The following is a 21,803-nucleotide window of genomic DNA, read 5'->3' as shown; positions in this document are numbered from 1 at the left end:
TGATGGACCACTTTCAGAAGACTTCAGTTTGTCTCTGTATGTAGGTTTGTGGTGTGTGAAAGTGTAGACAGGTGTTCAGTCAGATGTTGAAACGTGGGAATTATACATTTTCCAAAATCTCAGCAGATATTAGCTAAGTTCTTATCTACTTTGTAATTAGTAGATTATTTGCCCGCATGCTGTAAGTCTCATGCTATTTAACATGACGTACAATTTGATAATTGTATTTACCAGTGGTTTCTAAACTTCCTCTTTATATGGGTGTTGGGGGGGAGGGGAAATTAACAGTATACTTTATCATTTCTTCCTTGTTCGATACAGGTCATTTGTTTGTCATTTCTCTTGTCATATGACTGAAAAATTGTTCAGTACGATGTTAAACCTGAAGCACTCACTCACTCTTGTACTTACTGAACTTTCAGGAGGAGTACAGAAAAGAAGGGATCGAGTGGAAGAACATAGAGTTCATAGATAACACAGGCTGTCTGGAACTCTTCTCAAAGCGCCCTAACGGCCTGTTCTGCCAGCTGGATGAGGAATGCAAGTATGGCAACTTTCAGTTTCACTCTGTGTATAGTGTAACCAGTCAGTGGGGAGGCTTGAGTGGATAGAGTCCAAAGTGCACAGTCCTACCTTGTGTCAGCTGTAAAAATCAAGCTTCCGGCATTTCTTTTACATTTGTGTGATGATGCGTTTCATAATTACCCAGTTTTCATTGTTCTCCGTACCTTTCTGACCTTTCACAAGAATCACACATGGGAGAAAATTTGGCAGTAACTTTGCTCTGTGCACTCCTGTTTCCTGGAGTGAAAATTCATGAGCATGGTGTGAGAAAAAATTAAATAAATAAATAATTAAATCATTATTTAATGGTGGTTTCCACAATGGTTAGGTGCTTCCCCTGTTGATGTCCATGTGGCTGTAAAGAACAATTTTTAACCTAATGCCTTAACTTTTTCTGCATATGATAGAGAAACTTTCAGTGCCATCTATGTACCTGTTTAATTCAATTTCAGAGACAAAACCATATTGGTTGGGTTAACCAGTTTCAGAGCTTCACCAAAAGTATTAATTTTTGCAGTCTACACAGAAAATAGTCCTCAGAATATACTTGAGTAAACACCTTGCAAACATCTGAAAAGGTTGACGAACCTTGTTAATACAGCTGTAGCTGACCAAAAACATTGAGCCTATACTGCTAAGTCCATGTGGTGTCTGTGTGTAATTTCAGCTTTCCTGCGGGGACAAATGACAGTCTACTGGAGAAGTACCACCAGCAGCACAGGTCTAGCCCTTACTACAGTGCCCCCACCCTGAGGGAACCAGCCTTCTGTATAGAGCATTATGCTGGCAAAGTCAAGTACACCATCAATGTGAGTCGCCACCTCTTGTATATCATACTTTTCTGGGATGTTTTTGTGTGCTTTCATTTTTAGAAATTTCACCTATACATGTAATGTAGCCAGTGGAACATCTTACTTCCACAATCTTGTGCTCTGCATATTTGCTACTGGTTTTCCCATACATGCTTTTTGTGACAAAAATACCCTTTTCCTAGAATAAAAGGTGACAGTGAATCTAAGTTTTGTCTTATTAATAATTATTCCTTGCTAGATTTGATGGGTTGATCATTTTCATGGCATTGCAGAGTGTGTTGTGTATATATTACTGATGTTGGGACTGCTGTTATGAATCAAACACAAGAAATAGTGAGGAAAATAGACATGAGTGATTTGGGAAAAACCCACAGGAAACAGTGTTATCATTAAGAAAAAAGATATTTACGTGGTGGAAAACTGACATGGGGTAGGGGGGGATTATCATGAGGCAGACAGGAAAAGTTAATCAGAAAGATATGTCCATGATGGAAAACTGACATGGGGTAGGGGGAATTCACATGAGGCAGACAGGGAAAGTTAATAAAAAAGATATGTCCATGATGGAAAACTGACATGGGGTAGGGGGAATTCACATGAGGCAGACAGGGAAAGTTAATAAAAAAGATATGTCCATGATGGAAAACTGACATGGGGTAGGGGGAATTCACATGAGGCAGACAGAGAAAGTTAATAAAAAAGATATGTCCACGATGGAAAACTGACATGGGGTAGGGGGAATTCACATGAGGCAGACAGAGAAAGTTAATAAAAAAGATATGTCCATGATGGAAAACTGACATGGGGTAAGGGTAATTAACATGTAGCAGACAGGGAAAGTTAATAAAAAAGATATGTCCATGATGGAAAACTGACATGGGGTAAGGGTAATTAACATGAAGCAGACAGGGAAAGTTAATAAAAAAGATATGTCCATGATGGAAAACTGACATGGGATTGGGGGAATTCATATGTGGCAGACAGGGAAAGTTAATAAAAAAGATATGTCCATGATGGAAAACTGACATGGGGTAGGGGGAATTCATATGTGGCAGACAGGGAAAGTTAATAAAAAAGATATGTCCATGATGGAAAACTGACATGGGGTAAGAGGGATTAACATGAGGCAGACAGAGAAAGTTAATAAAAAAGATATGTCCATGATGGAAAACTGACATTGGGTAGGGGGATTAACATGAGGCAGACAGAGAAAGTTAATAAAAAAGATATGTCCATGATGGAAAACTGACATGGGGTTGGGGGAATTCATATGAAGCAGACGAGGAAAGTTAATAAAAAAGGTATGTCCACGATGGAAAACTGACATGGGGTAGGGGTAATTAACATGAGGCAGACAGGGAAAGTTAATAAAAAAGATATGTCCATGATGGAAAACTGACATGAGGTAAGAGGGATTAACATGAGGCAGACAGGGAAAGTTAATAAAAAAGATATGTCCATGATGGAAAACTGACATGGGGTAGGGGGAATTCATATGTGGCAGACGGGGAAAGTTAATACAAAAGATATGTCCATGATGGAAAACTGACATGGGGTAAGGGGGATTAACATGAGGCAGACAGGGAAAGTTAATAAAAAAGATATGTCCACGATGGAAAACTGACATGGGGTAAGGGTAATTAACATGAAGCAGAAAGGGAAAGTTAATAAAAAAGATATGTCCATGATGGAAAACTGACATGGGGTAAGGGGGATTAACATGAGGCAGACAGGGAAAGTTAATAAAAAAGATATGTCCACGATGGAAAACTGACATGGGGTAAGGGTAATTAACATGAAGCAGACAGGGAAAGTTAATAAAAAAGATATGTCCATGATGGAAAACTGACATGGGATTGGGGGAATTCACATGAGGCAGACAGGGAAAGTTAATAAAAAAGATATGTCCATGATGGAAAACTGACATGGGGTAGGGAGATTAACATGAAGCAGACAGGGAAAGTTAATAAAAAAGATATGTCCATGATGGAAAACTGACATGGGGTAGGGGGAATTAACATGAAGCAGACAGAGAAAGTTAATACAAAAGATATGTCCATGATGGAAAACTGACATGGGGTTGGGGGAATTCACATGAGGCAGACAGGGAAAGTTAATAAAAAGATATGTCCATGATGGAAAACTGACATGGGGTAGGGGGGGATTAACATGAGGCAGACAGGGAAAGTTAATAAAAAAGATATAAGATGTTCTGTGTCTGTTTGATATGTATTTTAAGCACATATTCTGAATCTCCATTTTAGACTCTGTTTATATCAAAATATGTTTCTAATTTCAGGATTTCAGGGAGAAAAATAATGACTTGGTGCGCATGGACATAGTGGGAGTTCTGAAGAACAGTAGCCTGGTGTTTGTTAGGGAACTCATGGGTAAGTGGGGCTGTGTCATGTCTCCAGTCTCCAGTCTCCATATGGAAACACACAGGGTGTAGTTTCAAAGCCGGCCTGGGCTAGGAATTTGTAGATTATCCCACCCTCGCTGGTTGTCAGGGGGGTGGTTGTGGGTGACAGTGAGCAGCTGACGGCGGTCAGGGGGCTGGTTGTGGGTGACAGTGAGCAGCTGACGGCGATCATGGGGGGTGGTTGTGGGTGACAGTGAGCAGCTGATGGTGGTCAGGGGGCTGGTTGTGGGTGACAGTGAGCAGTCGACGGCAGTCAGGGGGGTGGTTGTGGGTGACAGTGAGCAGCTGATGGTGGTCAGGGGGCTGGTTGTGGGTGACAGTGAGCAGTCGACGGCAGTCATCGGGGTGGTTGTGGGTGACAGTGAGCAGCTGACGGCGATCATGGGGGGTGGTTGTGGGTGACAGTGAGCGGCTGACGGCGGTCAGGGGGGTGGTTGTGGGTGACAGTGAGCGGCTAACGGCAGTCATGGGGGGTGGTTGTGGGTGACAGTGAGCGGCTGACGGCGGTCAGGGGGTGGTTGTGGGTGACAGTGAGCAGCTGACGGCGGTCATGGGGGGTGGTTGTGGTTGACATTGAGCGGCTGACAGCGGTAAACCTAATGCCCTCGATAAATGCCCTCGGCTGACAGCGGTCAGGGGGGTGGTTGTGGGAGACAGTGAGCAGTTGACAGCGGTCAGGGGGGTGGTTGTGGGTGACAGTGAGCAGTTGACAGCGGTCAGGGGGTGGTTGTGGGTGACAGTGAGCAGCTGACGGCAGTCAGGGGGTGGTTGTGGGTGACAGTGAGCAGTTGACAGCGGTCAGGGGGGTGGTTGTGGGAGACAATGAGCAGTTGACAGCAGTCAGGGGGTGGTTGTGGGTGACAGTGAGCAGTTGACAGCGGTCAGGGGGTGGTTGTGGGTGACAGTGAGCAGCTGACGGCGGTCATGAGGCTGTTTGTGGGTGACAGTGAGCAGCTGATGGCGGTCATGGGGCTGCTTGTGGGTGACAGTGAGCAGTTAACAGCAGTCAGGGGGGTGGTTGTGGGTGACAGTGAGCAGTTGACAGCGGTCAGAGGGGTGGTTGTGGGTGACAGTGAGCAGTTAACAGCGGTCATGAGGCTGTTTGTGGGTGACAGTGAGCAGTTAACAGCGGTCATGAGGCTCTTTGTGGGTGACAGTGAGCAGTAGACAGGACTCATGGGGATGTTTGTGGTTGACAGTGAGCAGTAGACAGGACTCATGGGGCTGTTTGTGGGTGACAGTGAGCAGTAGACAGTACTCATGGGGCTGTTTGTGGGTGACAGTGAGCAGTTGACAGCACTCATGGGGCTGTTTGTTTAGTCTAACGATCGCCAGTCTTGCACTAGTATGATATGAGTACATGTGTGTGCGTGGCACACATATGAAATTTCGTAACTTGCAAGATTGGTGATTTACCGAGGTCATTAGGTTTCCTTCAAACTTAAAGTTGACCACCATTGTATACGAGAAAATATCCTTATTCATCTAAACAACAATCAGATGTATAAAATAAATAAAACATTTTATAAATGTGTTGTAAAAAAATAACATCTTACTCGTTAACAGTTATTAAATTTATGGTTCACAGAAATACAGACTATTATTAAATGATCTTTGACTTCATGTTTGACATTAAGAAAAAAGGATGCAGAAGAGGAATAGGTCAGAGATTTGTCAGAGAATGCCCAACTGTTTGATATATGTATTTCTTATGGTATCTTATACAGGTGTCGACCCTTTGGCTGTGTTGAGATGGTCAATTCTCAGAGCTGTGTTCAAATGTGTGTTTGCCTTTAAAGATTCTGGCAAAAGATACCAGAAGAGAGGAGGTGTGTAGTTTTGTAGCTTTGGATTTCACCCAGTTAGTCTGTGTGTCAGTTCCTAAAGAAATTTGTAGTGGCTTTGTGTTGGATACAGAACTTAGCTTGGTTTTTAACCCTTCAAAGGATTTAATTTATACAGCTATAGAAAAACATATTTTCCACTGAATTGGAGACAGGTCATTAGTGAAGTTAAGTATGTCTGGTGTAAGCAGTAGCTGTGTACATGTAATAGTTTATTAGATCCCCTGCTATTGGTGAAATGCGGCCAGTGTGTGATTATTCATTCAGTAGACAGTTTCTAAGGCTACATGATTTAGGAAATTCTGTTAAAGTGATTATAATATTAACAATATTTTTTGTTAAGTAACGAAGGAAAGTGTGATATAAAACGGTAGATATGTATTTATATACCTGATTCACTTCCTTTTAAGGACGACAAGAGAAGCGGCGCTCCTTGCACATCACCACAGCAGGCCCCCACGCCGAGGTGGGGTTAAGGTGAGTGTGCCTAATGGATATTCTTTGCTGTCACTGTCTTCAGCTCTAAAGGGACAAAGTTTGTTTTCGCTGACGAAAAAGTTCACCAGCTAAGTCATCAAAACTAATATTAAACTTCTGGAAGCTGACCACTATTGAATCACGGAAATGTTGTTGAATAAAAGCCTACCTCCATGTACATGGTGTATGCTCAGACAAACTTACACAAAGTTCCCCCTGCTGTTAAAGGAGTATTTCTTACCCATCTCTACAGGGTGATCAGTCTTAGAGGTATTATCCCAACAGACAGTATTGTCCTATCACCAACCTCTATCTAGATCCCTCCGCAATTTGCCTGTGGCAGAAATTTGTCATAACAACTGTCTCTTTGTGAAGTTCATCAATGAGCAGCAGTGGTGTTGAAGCAATGTTGATTTTAGGTTAATAGAATCTTTATTTTTTAATATATTTTTTTTAACTTTATGTACACTGTAGCTGCATCAGGTATGAAAGGTAGGACCTGACCAAAATCTAAAAAGCCCAGATAGTTTTTTAAATTTCAGTTTTTTGGAAAACTTCTTGTTTTAAATCAGTGTTCAAAGAAAGGAATGTATTTTGTGTATGTCTTTGAGGGAATTAACCTTAATGAATGATTATTGATGTTTTCAGTGTTGACCCAGCTGTGACTACAAATGGCACTGACGAATGCTTGTCAGACCTGATCAATGAAGAGGCACTTGTGTTGTTGTCGCAGCAGCCTAACCTCTCTAAAGCAGACTGCAGGGTGATACGTAAAGCCAGCAAGGTTCTCCTGTAAGCAAATATTCACTGTCATAGTATTTAATAAAAAGCCCATCCTACACTTTGGCCAAGAACCACGAAACTTTGTCAGTACCTTTCCAAAGATCAGCAGCTTACCTTGGACACTCTGCTTTTCTCCACCCTTAAAACTGACTGCCATCATTTAAGTGTGATGTCCTTGACTTAAATCTTTGGCTTAGATCTAGAACTCTGGTTCTATATATCTACATTGTGTGCTTTAAGTAAATTTGTAAAGCTAGACAAGTCAGGAAATAACTATAGAGCTAACTGTATACTTGTAAATGATGTTCTGAAGTTAATTGTTGTTTTTATTTACAGGAAAAACAAGCCAACCAAACTTAAGACAAGGCAGCACAGGGTGAGTTATTGCTATTCTGTTTACCCCTTTAAACAGTATAATGAGGAACTTGATAAAGGTACTGTCCATTACTGAGAGTGCACCTGTTGTTGGAGATCGAGTGCGTGCATCCTGTTACTTCTACATTGAGCTCCTAAAATCTAGTACAATATCAGCCTTATTGTGAATTTAAGTAATAAATTGTCATTTTCAACTGGGAGAAGGATAATTAGTAAAAGTTACATTCTTTCTTGGGTGGCTCATCAAAATGTTACAGCACTAGTGTATGTGATGTATTCATCCAATATTGCCCTACCATTGGGAAAGTCATGACCTGGGGTGCACAAGTTTGAATTTGGTTATCATATTTTTGTTTTTGGACATTTTGTTGCAGAGTTCTCATGACATCCGGACGTTAAAATCCATTGCCAGCCGAGCCAAATTTACAGGGGGTAAACTGACGTCTAAGAAAGCGCCGCCGAGTGTCAGTACACAGTTCCAGGTTAGTGAGCTTTACTCAAAGAATAAGGACGGAACATTGAAATCTATGCTCTGATTCTTTGGTGGATTTTTCTTCTGTGTGAAGCAAAATATTCTTTGATAACTTACCAAAAAGCAAACAGTTGCTTAGAATTGTGTAATAAATAGTATGAAATGTATATGTATATATAAGTATTTGTAGTTACTTGTTAAGAACACTACAAGAGAAGTGACATTACTGATAGCTTTGTTATGAGATTAAATCAAATTAATTGTATTTCAGTGGTCACTAACTCGGCTATTGGGTACCCTGAACCAGGCTAATCCTTTCTTCATCAGATGCATCAAATCTAACGCAGAAAAGGTAGGCTGACCCCCCACCCTCAACCTTCTGGAGTATCGGATGTCCACTTCATGTACTGAATTCATTGAATTACTGTATATCACCTAAAGTTTGTGACTTGTTTGTAAAAATGAACTTTCAGAAGCACATAAAGCCCTTAAAATGATACTTCTGATGCCAAGGCTGAAGTTTTTCTGATAAGAAATTATTCAAACATCACAAAAGACCCTATCAGACGGGCGAATTGGTCAGAATCGAGCAAAACTTTTCCCTGGCAAAATGATAATAGTTTAGGTGAAATACAATAATTCAGATATATTAATCAGCATTTCGTTGAAGTATAGAAGATGCTGCTGTGGATAGTGTAACACACAAGAATTACCACTTGGCCAGCAGCAGCCTGCCTGGTTTCCTCCCACCATAATGCTGGCTGCCTTCATGTTCCTCAGTACGGCATAAAACAGCAATCAAATAAATAAATAAATAAATGAACACTTTACCAACAAATCATCATTACAAAGGAAGGAATGAACAAAAAACTAAACAGATTAGAGAAAAATTATTTGAAGCGGGAAAGCTGTCCCTGTTTTTCAGGATGTCTGCATTCCATATTTGCCAAACTAATTCAAGTCAGACTAGCTACAACCTTTTCAGAAATGTTGCCTGTCACAGTTAGCAATACGCTGATTACGGTGTGGTCTTTCTAACCTGTTCTGTTCTGTTCTCAGGCTCCTTGTAAGCTTGATGATGCCATTGTCCTGAGACAGTTACGTTACACTGGTATGTTAGCCACTGTCAAGATACGACAGTCTGGCTACAACTACAGACTCAGTTTTGATGTAAGTATATATTAACTCTTGAGAGTTTTCCACATGTCTGACAGTTTTGTTCATGATTTTGTCAGCACAAAAAGAGTTCATTCAGATGTGTAAGATCCTGTTGTGGTAGTGTTTTGGTGTAAATCATGGTGTATTCCGGGATGTGTTTGTTACAACAGAGAGTTCATTCAGATGTACAAGATCCTGTTGTGTATAGTGTTTTGGTGTAAATCATGGTGTATTCCGGGATGTGTTTGTTACAACAGAGAGTTCATTCAGATGTACAAGATCCTGTTGTGTATAGTGTTTTGGTGTAAATCATGGTGTATTCCGGGATGTGTTTGTTACAACAGAGAGTTCATTCAGATGTACAAGATCCTGTTGTGTATAGTGTTTTGGTGTAAATCATGGTGTATTCCAGGATGTGTTTGTTACAACAGAGAGTTCATTCAGATGTACAAGATCCTGTTGTGTATAGTGTTTTGGTGTAAATCATGGTGTATTCCGGGATGTGTTTGTTACAACAGAGAGTTCATTCAGATGTACAAGATCCTGTTGTGTGTAGTGTTTTGGTGTAAATCATGGTGTATTCCGGGATGTGTTTGTTACAACAGAGAGTTCATTCAGATGTACAAGATCCTGTTGTGTGTAGTGTTTTGGTGTAAATCATGGTGTATTCCGGGATGTGTTTGTTACAACAGAGAGTTCATTCAGATGTACAAGATCCTGTTGTGTATAGTGTTTTGGTGTAAATCATGGTGTATTCCGGGATGTGTTTGTTACAACAGAGAGTTCATTCAGATGTACAAGATCCTGTTGTGTATAGTGTTTTGGTGTAAATCATGGTGTATTCCGGGATGTGTTTGTTACAACAGAGAGTTCATTCAGATGTACAAGATCCTGTTGTGTATAGTGTTTTGGTGTAAATCATGGTGTATTCCGGGATGTGTTTGTTACAACAGAGAGTTCATTCAGATGTACAAGATCCTGTTGTGTATAGTGTTTTGGTGTAAATCATGGTGTATTCCGGGATGTGTTTGTTACAACAGAGAGTTCAGTAAGATGTACAAGATCCTGTTGTGTGTAGTGTTTTGGTGTAAATCATGGTCTGTTCTGTGATGTGTTTGTTACTACATTAACAGGAGTTCAGTCAGATGTACAAGATCCTGTTGCCCAATGGTGAGTCCAGTTCTCAGGAAGATATCAAAGCATTCCTGGAGAAGAGAGATCTGAACAAGGACAACTACCAAGTGGGAATTACTAAGGTCAGTTAATTGGGCATGGCAATGCTCAGCATGTGAAACTGAGAGATCTATAAACTCAGTAATCATTGTAGATCTGAATAACTCCTCTCTCAGAAAACTCAGTACCTTGTTGATGAGCTTATGTATCTTGTATTAGAGATATTGCAGCTGTCCAGAGGCTACTTGCACAAAGACATCTTAAAGCCTAAGTTAACTGTAAATCACTAAGATCATGATCATTGCCTTAACTTACAATCTTCACCATTTTGCTCAAAAAGTCAGCTCAACCCAGTTGTAAATATTTACAATAGCCCCATAATTAACATTAAGTACAAATACTTACCTTAGGTAGCCTTTTTTACACTGTTATATAGTAATTTTTCAGATTTGCAAAGATTGCACTTTAATTGTCTCAAAAAGATGTTACAAGTATTTTTTCACATGCTTTTTCTTGTTAGCTGCTGAATCATTATGGGGTAGAACTCTTGTGAAAATGAAGGACTGAAAAGACCACTATTATTTATGAGTCAAATTTGAAGAACAATTGTAACTCTACTATACAGCTTACATTTGTTAATAGCTACAATCTGTTTATGCTAATGGGTCCATGAGTTAAAGCTGATGTTAGAGTTAACACACAATCCCAGTATGCTACAATTAAATAGATGATAGTTCAGAGTAGAGTAAAACTGTGATGTGTACAAATATTCGTGTTTTTCTAAATTGGTATCATTTACTGTGAGAAAAGGTACAACAAAAATGTATTTTTTTTAGGTGTATAACACTTTGTACTTTAGACTTGTAAAATTTCCTGGGAGAAATAAGATCAAAGACTTCTGAAGAAATACACTACAGGACGCATGTATTATAATGTTGATGTTGTAAGCTTGATTTCAGCTAATCTTTCATGACAGCAACAGCTTCTTGCAGTGACAGATCAAGTTAAACAGATGGTTATTGTGTTACTAGGTCTTTTTAAGAGAAGCGGACAAAATTTTGCTGGACGAGGCGTTGCATAATGCTATCATGGAGAGAGTGGTGCGAATCCAGCGCTGGATGAAGACATTACTGCAACAACAACGTTTCCAGGCCATTCGAGTCACCGTACTGGAGACTCAGGTTTGTTGTTTTCTCCCATGTGCTGATTACATGTATCATATTTTAGATTGATCATGAAGGGATCAATAATCTTGTTGTAAGAAATAGAAAACTGGAATTGATGTTTAATTTGTCCGCAGGGACAACAGTCCAGTGTCATCAGGTACATGTACATGTACATGATTTTAAAAATGTTCTTTCCACCACTTTAACCATTTATCCTGAAGGTTTTATATTTTTTTAGTCCCAAAAAAATAAGCTAGGATGCAATTTGAAGCCATACTCATGCATAGCATCATAGGTTCATTTTAAGCTCACCTGTATGAAGTGCATACACTGTAGGTGTAGGTTATGTTATACACCGAGTGTCAGCATCAGGTTCCCGTTACAGGAAAAGCAGTGTGCAAGTAAATGGTTGGAGGTGGTATCTTAAAAACTTATACATGTGTCAAGATCTTTTTTGCACACATATAGAGCAGAATAACACAAGGGTTATGTTCATTGATACACTGTGTTTTCATAAATTACTGTAAGTTACAAAATCCATGACTTGTGTTGTAAATTGGAATCTCAAAAACTGCTGCATTTATTGAGCTTAGGTGCTGCTTACATGTAAAGCAGAATAACACGAGGGCGACGTTCCGTTGTTGATGTTCTGTGCACATAATAATTACCATAAATTACAAATTCATCACTTCAGCAATCTAAAATAAATGTTTTCATATTACACTAACAGATAAATGTTATTCATCACTTTGTAGATTGGCTATTTTTTTTCTTTGGGTCCCTCCAGACTCCGCTTGGTTTCCTTCCACCATGGTGCTGGTCGGTGTAATATGAGTGAAATATTCTTCAGTACATCCTAAATCACCAATGAATCAAATAAATAAAGATTTATCATTGATTTTGTTGCCGCATACTACTGTCTGTGAGAACTTTGGTGTTTGGGTGGGTGGGGGATGGGGGGGGAGCCTCCATGGTTGAATGGCTAGCATGCCATCACAGCACAATGACTGTGGTGCCTCTCACCAATGAGGTCGCTGTGAGTTCAAATCCAGCTTATGCTTGCTTCCTCTCGTGTTGTATGTGAGAAGGTAAACCGCAAATGGTCATGGGTTTATCTCGGTATCTGCCCAGATTCATCCCCCCCATAATGCTGGCGGTCGTCATATAAGTCAAATATTCTTGAGTACGGTGTCAAACATCGATCAACTAAATAAATAAATGCTTTGGTGTTTTATTCATGTGTGTTATGTATGCATCGTTTCCTTCAGCGTTTGGCTCGAGGCTACCTGGCGAGGCGTCGTGTAGAGGCCCTGAAGAGTGCCATCATTGACATACAGTGCTGGGTGCGAGGGTATCTGCAGAGAAAGAAGTATGCCGCCATTTTTGAATCAGTAGTCTTCATACAGCGAATGGTTCGGGGTTACATAGCAAGGAAAAGGTGATAGTAACGGGTTCTGTGTGTGTTGTGTAACTGCACTGGTTGGGGTGACTTAACACTCACACATCCACTCCCGCCTGACAAGCGTGTCCTCTGCTTGGTTGTCCTTTGTGTATCTGTACATCTCACCTGCATGTGATGCATTTTGATGTAACAGAAATCCTATCTGATGTGTTGGCTTTTGGCTAGTAATATTTTCCTATGTTTCCTTGATGTTGTATCCCTCCATTTTGTCAACAACACAGCCAGCCTGCTATCCTGAGTCATATTCAGGTGACTCTCGGCTCTGTTGTATACATGTACTGTAAATGACCTAAAGTTTCGCCCTGGGACTTGGAAAGTGTATCCCACTATTCCTTGCGTTGGTTGTGGTTGTTACTGACTGAGCGCTGGGGGAAAGCATCAGGGGTGGTCGGAGGATTATACTCGCAGTTTAGGAAAGTAATAACAAGCTCACGCGTCACTGAGCAGTTAGTCTATGCTCCTACCACCAACAGTTCATGTTTTCCTCAGTTTTAATCATAATAATTTTAACTTGTGCACTTTGCAACTCATTGACTGTTTTTTATCATTATTTTGTGATAAGTGGGAATTTGGGAGAAAACTCCATGAAGATTAAGCATTACTACCTGCTACCTTTACGCATGTGGAGTGTCATGTCAAATATTCGTTTTTAAAACTGCAGGGCTGTCCAAATCCAAAGCTGTAGCAGAATTTAGCACACCTCGAATCCAAAATGAAGATCTCAAAATATGAACAAAGTGACACTTACTTGCGTCAGCAGTGCTGCAGCTAAACGTTTTTTGTTCATTCTGGCGTTATTTGAAAGACTGTCCAATATGTGTTTATTACATAAACATGAACACTTAATTTACTTCGAGCCCCCGCAGATGAAATTGTAGTCATACAAATGGATTTAAGATACATGTAGATACAAGTCACTTTCAATCACAGGACTTGAAATTTCCACATGTCTACCCATCGATCACATGATTTTTGCTGGCGAATGGCAAAACAATAATGTTATCTGTCGCTGGTGACACATAAATCACATCTGGCCGGCAAAACTGAATACAGGAAATCATAAAACATTCTGTTCATAAAAACAGTGACGTTGTTGTGTGAACTGCTAATGTGATAACTCAAACAAATCCTGCCTCCCTATATGCCGAACTCGCACACAGTGCTACCGAAAAAGGGTAAAAGTAAATCGTGGTAGTGTTCTGAAAACTCGCGTGGAGCATGTTTTCTGTGATTAATGGAGGTTCCCGATTTTCAAACGCAGGAAAAGGAACTCTTCTGCAATAGGAGAGACCTGCACACCTCAGTGTCAGTGACTTGACCTGCACACGTCAGTGTCAGTGACTCGACCTGCACACGTCAGTGTCAGTGACTCGACCTGCATACCTCAGTGTCAGTGACTTGACCTGCACACGTCAGTGTCAATGACTCAACCTGCACACCTCAGTGTCAGTGACTCGACCTGCACACGTCAGTGTCAGTGACTTGACCTGCACACGTCAGTGTCAGTGACTTGACCTGCACACGTCAGTGTCAGTGACTCGACCTGCACACGTCAGTGTCAGTGACTCGACCTGCATACCTCAGTGTCAGTGACTTGACCTGCACATGTCAGTGTCAATGACTCAACCTGCACACCTCAGTGTCAGTGACTTGACCTGCACACCTCAGTGTCAGTGACTTGACCTTACATGATGAGGATTAGCTACCAGAGGTGCTAAGTGCCATGCTGGGTAATAAAATGGGCAGGGGGCTAATAAGTCTCTTCCGTCATTTTGCCACCAACTCAGAGCATATGAAAGTAACTCAAGTGCGAAACTTTAGGTCAGTTAGTGTTGTCACCATTAGATCTGAGATCTGTACCATTCTTCCCATCTCGGCTTTCAGAAATACAGATCTGTACTCTCCCATTGAATAACCTGGAACTCAGTCTTTTAGTTTGTGCCGTCAAAGCTATATGGTACACAGACATGTCTCCTCTAATCCTGCGGTAATTCTGATCTCATATCACCTAGTTATCAGTGAATAATAAAGACCTTATTTTAAAACATGGAAGGGTAGGTTACATTTGTGTTAATTGTGAAGTTAGGGTCTGTATTGTTATGAATTCAGAATTACCGCAAGATCACAGGAGAAATCTTTCTGTGGTGTACGGCGTTGACACTGTTGGGACTGGACCGACTTCCAGTTTAGGAAATGTAACAATTAAGAGCGGTTAATATAAATGCTAAGCTGGGAACATGACCAACCTATGTTAGAGCTACCCTAATTTTTCTAAAATTTGGGACCGATATTGGTAGTGTTGACAGTAGAATATTACATTTCTTCACCAGCTGTTTGGAAAAGTAAAGATCTGAATTTGTTGTTGGATGGTCTAACCATGTGAGACAGAAAAAAACCTCAATATTCCTGCTAGAATTACATATATATTGGCCAAAATAAGCATACCAGGTGTCCCAAATTTTGGAAGAAAAAGGGTAAGTCAGCATTTGCTTCATACTGTCCATGTTCCATGTTACAGTGTAATATATGTAGGATAGCCTTTCGGATAAATTATGTCTTTTCCAGCAGGACCGCGGCCGATTGTTCAAAACTGTTTCAAGACTTATACGATATTTAGCTTTAAACCAAGTCTTCAGTTTTGTACTTAACCCAAAAATAATTTTGTTACAGTGTATTAAATGTGAACTAAATCACGTTTGATACAGTTCGAAAATGACAAGCGTTACAGACCTTAACCGAACAAATTGTGATTCAAAAGTAACGGACGATTACGTCTTTCCCGTTAACATGTAAGGATCTCATGCTACAAGAGGCGCCATCTATGATGTTACACATGACATGCTTGTCTGTATAAAACCTGTCTACAAGACAGACGGTTACAGTTGGCAACCAGCGCCATCTATGTTGTTAAATACCATGTACGGGATACATAAGGATAACAGCGCCGTACACTTTCGAACAGCTGAGCCCAGGGGCAGATTCCTCAAAGCCATTTTTTTGAATGAAAGGTTAAATTTTTACACATTTGTCTTAAGAAAACATTGTGAAGTGGTCAAAATTTTAATTTCTGTGGGCAGAAAATAATGTCTAAAATCGTAGTTCATATTTGGAAATTGCTATATGGAATGTATCCTATGCTTGTGTTAATAATCATCTTTCTCTTTATAGTCACTTACCAAGCAAATGTATTAACGAAGCCTAGAGTATATAAAGGGGTTAAGGTTTTTAATTGTAAAACCCGGGGCCTCCGTGGCTCAGTCGGTTAGCGCGCTAGCGCAGCGTAGTGACCCAGAAGCCTCTCACCAATGCGGTCGCTGTGAGTTCAAGACCAGCTCATGCTGGCTTCCTCTCCGGCCGTACATGGGAAGGTCTGCCAGCAACCTGCGGATGGTCGTGGGTTTCCGCCGGGCTCTGCCCGGTTTCCACCCACCATAATGCTGGCCGCCGTCGTATAAGTGAAATATTCTTGAGTACGGCGTAAAGCACCAATCAAAAAAAAAAAAAAAAAAATTGTAAAACCCTATAAATGCAGGAGTGTTTTATGGGTATCATTGCCTCCAGCCCTGATGTATGAGTGTTTTACAGGTATCGTAGCCTGCTGTGGGGAAAACGCCAAGCCGAGGAGGAAGCTGGATCGCAGAAAAAGGAGACTTCCTCGACAAGTGATCGAGGATCAAGTGCTGAGGACCTGGATAATGAGGACCAGCAGGGCAAGCGATTGAGCTCAGAGTATGTGGCAGAGTTTTACCTGTATCATTAACTACATCTAGGGTATTATGCACTCAGCTGATCGAAATAGATTGATGCCAGGAGATGCCATTATGTGGGGTCTCTTCAACCTTTCTGTGTAGTATAAACAGTGAAACAGGTGGATGGAGAAGGGGATTGAACTCCTGGTAGGGAGGAGCTCTGTGTCATCTTGGTGGTAATACCAGACATTTATTGGTCATTGAAACCTGGTCTTGATTGGTCATCTAGGCCTCATCTTGGTTTTTGGTTTTGATCATTTTGCAACAAACTACTTTAACATGAAAAAAGAAATTATTCAGCTATATGGAGATTTCTGTCAGACAAAAGACACCCAATTCAAAGAATGTCATCTGCATGACTAGAAGATTATGAAAGCTTGTGATAGAACAAATCATATTATCATACAAATCAGTCTCGTATTGATGATTTGAGATGAACAGCACATTAGGTTGTGCAATACTCCAGAAAATGTGGTTACACAAAATACTAATCCAGACCACACCACTGTCAGACACACAGAGCGGGTGAAGACGTCTATTAATCTATGATAGCAGCCTCCAGGGCTGTCATACATTGGGTTGACGACAAACAGAGCGGGTGAAGACGTCTATTAATCTATGATAGCAGTCTGCAGGGCTGTCATACATTGGGTTGACGACACACAGAACGGCTGAAGACGTCTATTAATCTATGATAGCAGTCTGCAGGGCTGTCATACATTGGGTTGACGACACACAGAACGGCTGAAGACGTCTATTAATCTATGATAGCAGTCTGCAGGGCTGTCATACATTGGGTTAACGACACACAGAGCGGTTGAAGACGCCTATTAATCTATGATAGCAGTCTGCAGGGCTGTCATACATTGGGTTAACGACACACAGAACGGGTGAAGACGCCTATTAATCTATGATAGCAGCCTCCAGGGCTGTCATACATTGGGTTAACGACACACAGAGCGGGTGAAGACGCCTATTAATCTATGATAGCAGTCTCCAGGGCTGTCATACATTGGGTTAACGACACACAGAACGGGTGAAGACGCCTATTAATCTATGATAGCAGCCTCCAGGGCTGTCATACATTGGGTTAACGACACACAGAACGGCTGAAGACGTATTGATCTATGATAGCAGTCTCCAGGGCTGTCATACATTGGGTTAACGATATCAGGACGTGCAGTGCTGAACATTTCCTGTTTGAGAATCACTTTTCTTTTATAATAGTTTAGCCTCTCTCCAGTTACAAGTGCAACTTACAGAATGTACAAATGCAACTATTTCGCATATTTAGGACTTACAAAATATAATTCTTAGCCAAAAGTATTGTTGTGGAAAAGTTGGAGGCATGAACTTTCCACTCATTGTTTAACTCGGTTCACATGTACTGACATCTAGCAATGAAATCTTAAGAATGTTGTCTGGTTTAATACAAGCTTATATACCATGCTTACTCATTCTCTATCTTTCACTGTTCTAGTCAGTACAATAGTGAATGAAGTCTAAAGTGGAGTTAAATTGTATGAAGTAAAGTACTAACCACTCACATTGCAATAAAGACTTCATGAAAGGCACACTTTTTTCGATACATTTTCAAACATTCATGTAACATTCACTTTCTTTGTCCGCGGCTATGTTTGTTCTGTCTGCTTCCAGAATATTCCTCAACTGCTTGGGCCAGGGGATTTGGTCCGGGGGTGGGGGGGGACCCAGTGTTTTATCGTGTAATACCATGTGTTGGTGGTAGGTTTTCACCCCTCCAAATCGTGTCACCTTTCAACATTTCATCTGGGCAGGGATTAGCATATGTGTGACCATTTTCAAAAGTTAAATTTTGTCTTAAATGAAAAAAAAGGTGATTATAATTAGATTAGAGAGTGTTCTTCTTCCAAATTTATGTCTTATCACAATACTGTGTTTAATTGGGTTGTGCATTACCGACATATTCATTTCTTTGTGTCTAGAAAATATTATTTGAAAGAAAGTTTTGGACTGCATTTTGTAGTACTGACATGGCAAACATCCTGAGCTTATTTGTAGCCTGTTACTTAACATTAGTAGTCTCTCATATAGCTTCACAGATATCTCTTTTCAGGCTTATTCTTTATATAAAAGTACAGTTCCCACAGGCTGTTCATGATGGTTTGTGTTTAACATTGCAGAAGTAGTGGTATTCTGGAGGATGCTGATATTGACCATCTCCTCGATAAAGCAAAGGCTACCATTCCTGCCTCTGCTAGCCCCCTCCCCTCTTCCCCTTCCCCTCAGAGTCCTAACACCCCTACTAAGGCACCCCTGGCTTTCCTTCCCCCGACTTCCACAGTAACGCCCCCAGTACAGCAATCCCTGCCACTGGCCCGCACCTATCCTCATGTGACTGTTCATGCTAAAAGCCCAGCCCGAAGTCCAGCCGATGAAGAAGACTACCTTGTCATAGCCAAAAACTCTTCCAAGTGAGATTTTTGTTTAAGCGTTGTCAGGCTTTCTCTGCATGGCTTTTCAGGTCCTGATTTCTTCCGAAAAAGTTTGAACTCTGGAATGACGCCTACTCTGCCTTTCATTACAAGAGGTTCAAAAGACTATAAGTCTGAGTCTGAACTGTGTATTCTTTCAGTTTGCTATGAAGTATCCTCTGGTTGTTCACGTTACATGTATGTAATAACTCCCTAATAACGTCTTGTCCTGAAAAGTTAAGGCGGTTTTGTGCTATTAATGAGAGCACTGATGAGAATTTTCAGTGGATCTGCTGAGTTTAAGGGGAAGCAGGATTTTCAAAGTATCTGGTATTTGACCCGAATGGCTAAAAGTAATCGTTTTTTGAATGGGGTTCAACTGTAAGAAATTCCAGCTGATTCTTATTCATTGCGCAGGTTGTTGACCCTTGCCTTTACTCCTTGAAAAAAATAATTGTGTTTAAACTCAAACTTTGGTCTTTTCTGCCATATGTTTGTATAACTGTGACTTCTGCAGAATTGCACGACTTCAGCCACCCTGCAGACCAGGGGATTTAGTCTATACAGTAAAACATTCCTACACTCCACTCTACCATGGCAATACGTAGAAAACCTGTGTTGAGAAATTTATTCCAGGTAAATTTGCAGAAGAGTAAGTTAGATTCTTATCACTGGCATTTCATTGGACTAAATCAGTGTTTGGCAAATAGCCAGGCACTTTGAAGCAGGCAGATTTGATCCTTTTTGCATCACTGATTGGAGCTGTGTCACTATTGATCAGGATTACATTAAGATCACAGCCCATTCATGGTTATCAACAGCACTGCAAGGTAGACTTCACGGCTCAAAACCTCGTCCAAATTACTTTTTCTGCCAGAAATCAGAGCCTGCTCTATCCTGGAAAAGCCTTTGATGTGAAACATGTTTGTTCCTGCTTCTTGACATGTAAAAGTCGCAGTACAGATTGCTGTTCTGTAGCTGGATAATTGTTTTGCTGTTCTCTACTTGGCTGTTGTATGCTGTTCTCTAGCTGGATAATTGTTTTGCTGTTCCGTAGCTGGATAATTGTTTTGCTGTTCTCTAGCTGGCTGTTGTATGCTGTTCTCTAGCTGGATAATTGTTTTGCTGTTCCGTAGCTGGATAATTGTTTTGCTGTTCTCTAGCTAGCTGTTGTATGCTGTTCTCTAGCTGGATAATTGTTTTGCTGTTCCGTAGCTGGATAATTGTTTTGCTGTTCTCTAGCTAGCTGTTGTATGCTGTTCTCTAGCTGGATAATTGTTTTGCTGTTCCGTAGCTGGATAATTGTTTTGCTGTTCTCTAGCTAGCTGTTGTTCTCTAGCTGGATAATTGTTTTTCTGTTTTCTAGCTGTATAATTCTTTTGCTGTTCTCTAGCTGGATAATTCTTTTGCTGTTCTCTAGCTGGATAATTCCTTTGCTGTTCCGTAGCTGGATAATTGTTTTGCTGTTCTCTAGCTAGCTGTTGTATGCTGTTCTCTAGCTGGATAATTGTTTTGCTGTTCTCTAGCTAGCTGTTGTATGCTGTTCTCTAGCTGGATAATTGTTTTGCTGTTCTCTAGCTGGCTGTTGTATGCTGTTCTCTAGCTGGATAATTGTTTTGCTGTTTCATAGCTGGATAATTGTTTTGCTGTTCTCTAGCTGGCTGTTGTTCTCTAGCTGGATAATTCTTTTGCTGTTCTCTAGCTGGATGATTCTTTTGCTGTTCTCTGCCAGGCTGTTGTATGCTGTTCTGTAGCTGGATAATTGTTTTGCTGTTCTCTAGCTGGATAATTGTTTAGCTCTTCTGTAGCTAAATAATTGTTTTGCTGTTCTCTAGCTGGATAATTCTTTGCTGTTCTCTAGCTGGATAATTGTTTTGCTGTTCTGTAGCTGGCTGTTGTGTGCTGTTTTCTAGCAGGCTGTTGTGTGCTGTTTTTTAGCAGGCTGTTGTGTGCTGTTTTCTAGTGGGCTGTTTTGTGCTGTTCTGTAGCTGGCTGTTGTGTGGTGTTCTCTAGCGGGCTGTTGTTTGCTGTTCTGTAGCTGGCTGTTGTGTGCTGTTTTTTAGCTGGCTGTTGTGTGATGTTCTCTAGCTTGGTTTTGTGTACTGTTCTCTAACTGGCGGCTGTGTGCTGTTTAGTAGCTGTTTTTTGTATTGCTCTTTTGAATCTAAGTGACATGGTAATTTTCTAACTAGCTTTTAGATAGGTTCATTTGTAGTTTGGTTGATGTGTAGTCCTTAGTGTAGTCCTTAGAGGTGATTGTAATGTCTTGTTACAGTGTGTTGAATTTTCTTGTGTATTTCTGAAGATGGGCTTTACAAACAAAAACACTCTACCTCCTTTTTTTCAGCAGAATTCTAAGTTTGCTTTGTAAACTTCCTATGTGTATATGGGGATTCTGATTGTTATCATTTGGAAAATATTCGGGATTCAAGACCGTCTTTAATATACATGTGCACATGACCAAAACAGTCGTAATCATTAGCATTTTTCTGTTTACCTTACATCCTCAACGCATTTCACCACAGACCACAGAGTGCATGGTTTGGCATATCAGAGGAATGTTATCCCATCTGGACATACTCAATAATTTCTGTGAATTTCATATGCTCCTTCACTTAAACAACCCGTTATAATCTTCAAAGCGTTATGTATTATGTTTTCAAAGTGCACTTAAGGTAATACACATAATTCTGTTGATGATTTAGGGCATTTGGTCACAATGTCCAGTTGAGCTTGACGTCATGTCGGTATGCATGTGGTCATGTTGGGCATCTGTGAAGTGTGCATGGTATATCTAGCCAGTGCATGTCCACCTATCTTGTGTGCATATGTGCTCGTGTTGTTACCATTTGGAGATTAACTGTGTATCTGTACAGGCCAGTAATGAACACTT

General features: G+C 40.7%; 1 protein-coding gene across 3 annotated transcripts in view; it reads left to right on the top strand.

Moving 5' to 3' along the window:
• Positions 1-21,803, top strand: part of LOC135472391 (unconventional myosin-IXAa-like) — a 68,739-nt gene that overhangs the window by 13,470 nt on the left and 33,466 nt on the right. For all 3 annotated transcript variants that reach the window (XM_064751872.1, XM_064751873.1, XM_064751871.1), the window contains 15 exons: positions 423-544; positions 1,232-1,373; positions 3,676-3,766; positions 5,526-5,627; positions 6,053-6,119; positions 6,768-6,911; positions 7,239-7,278; positions 7,652-7,759; positions 8,021-8,101; positions 8,809-8,919; positions 10,041-10,163; positions 11,112-11,261; positions 12,515-12,684; positions 16,294-16,437; positions 18,620-18,910. In XM_064751872.1, coding sequence (XP_064607942.1) covers positions 423-544; positions 1,232-1,373; positions 3,676-3,766; positions 5,526-5,627; positions 6,053-6,119; positions 6,768-6,911; positions 7,239-7,278; positions 7,652-7,759; positions 8,021-8,101; positions 8,809-8,919; positions 10,041-10,163; positions 11,112-11,261; positions 12,515-12,684; positions 16,294-16,437; positions 18,620-18,910 — 1,886 coding nt within the window. The remainder of the gene's footprint in view (positions 1-422; positions 545-1,231; positions 1,374-3,675; positions 3,767-5,525; positions 5,628-6,052; positions 6,120-6,767; positions 6,912-7,238; positions 7,279-7,651; positions 7,760-8,020; positions 8,102-8,808; positions 8,920-10,040; positions 10,164-11,111; positions 11,262-12,514; positions 12,685-16,293; positions 16,438-18,619; positions 18,911-21,803) is intronic.

This window comes from Liolophura sinensis, chromosome 8, assembly GCF_032854445.1.
Source record: "Liolophura sinensis isolate JHLJ2023 chromosome 8, CUHK_Ljap_v2, whole genome shotgun sequence".
NCBI classification, from domain to species: domain Eukaryota; kingdom Metazoa; phylum Mollusca; class Polyplacophora; order Chitonida; family Chitonidae; genus Liolophura; species Liolophura sinensis.
Note: the sequence above shows the minus strand (reverse complement) of the source record. Positions and strands in the feature narration are given on the sequence as shown.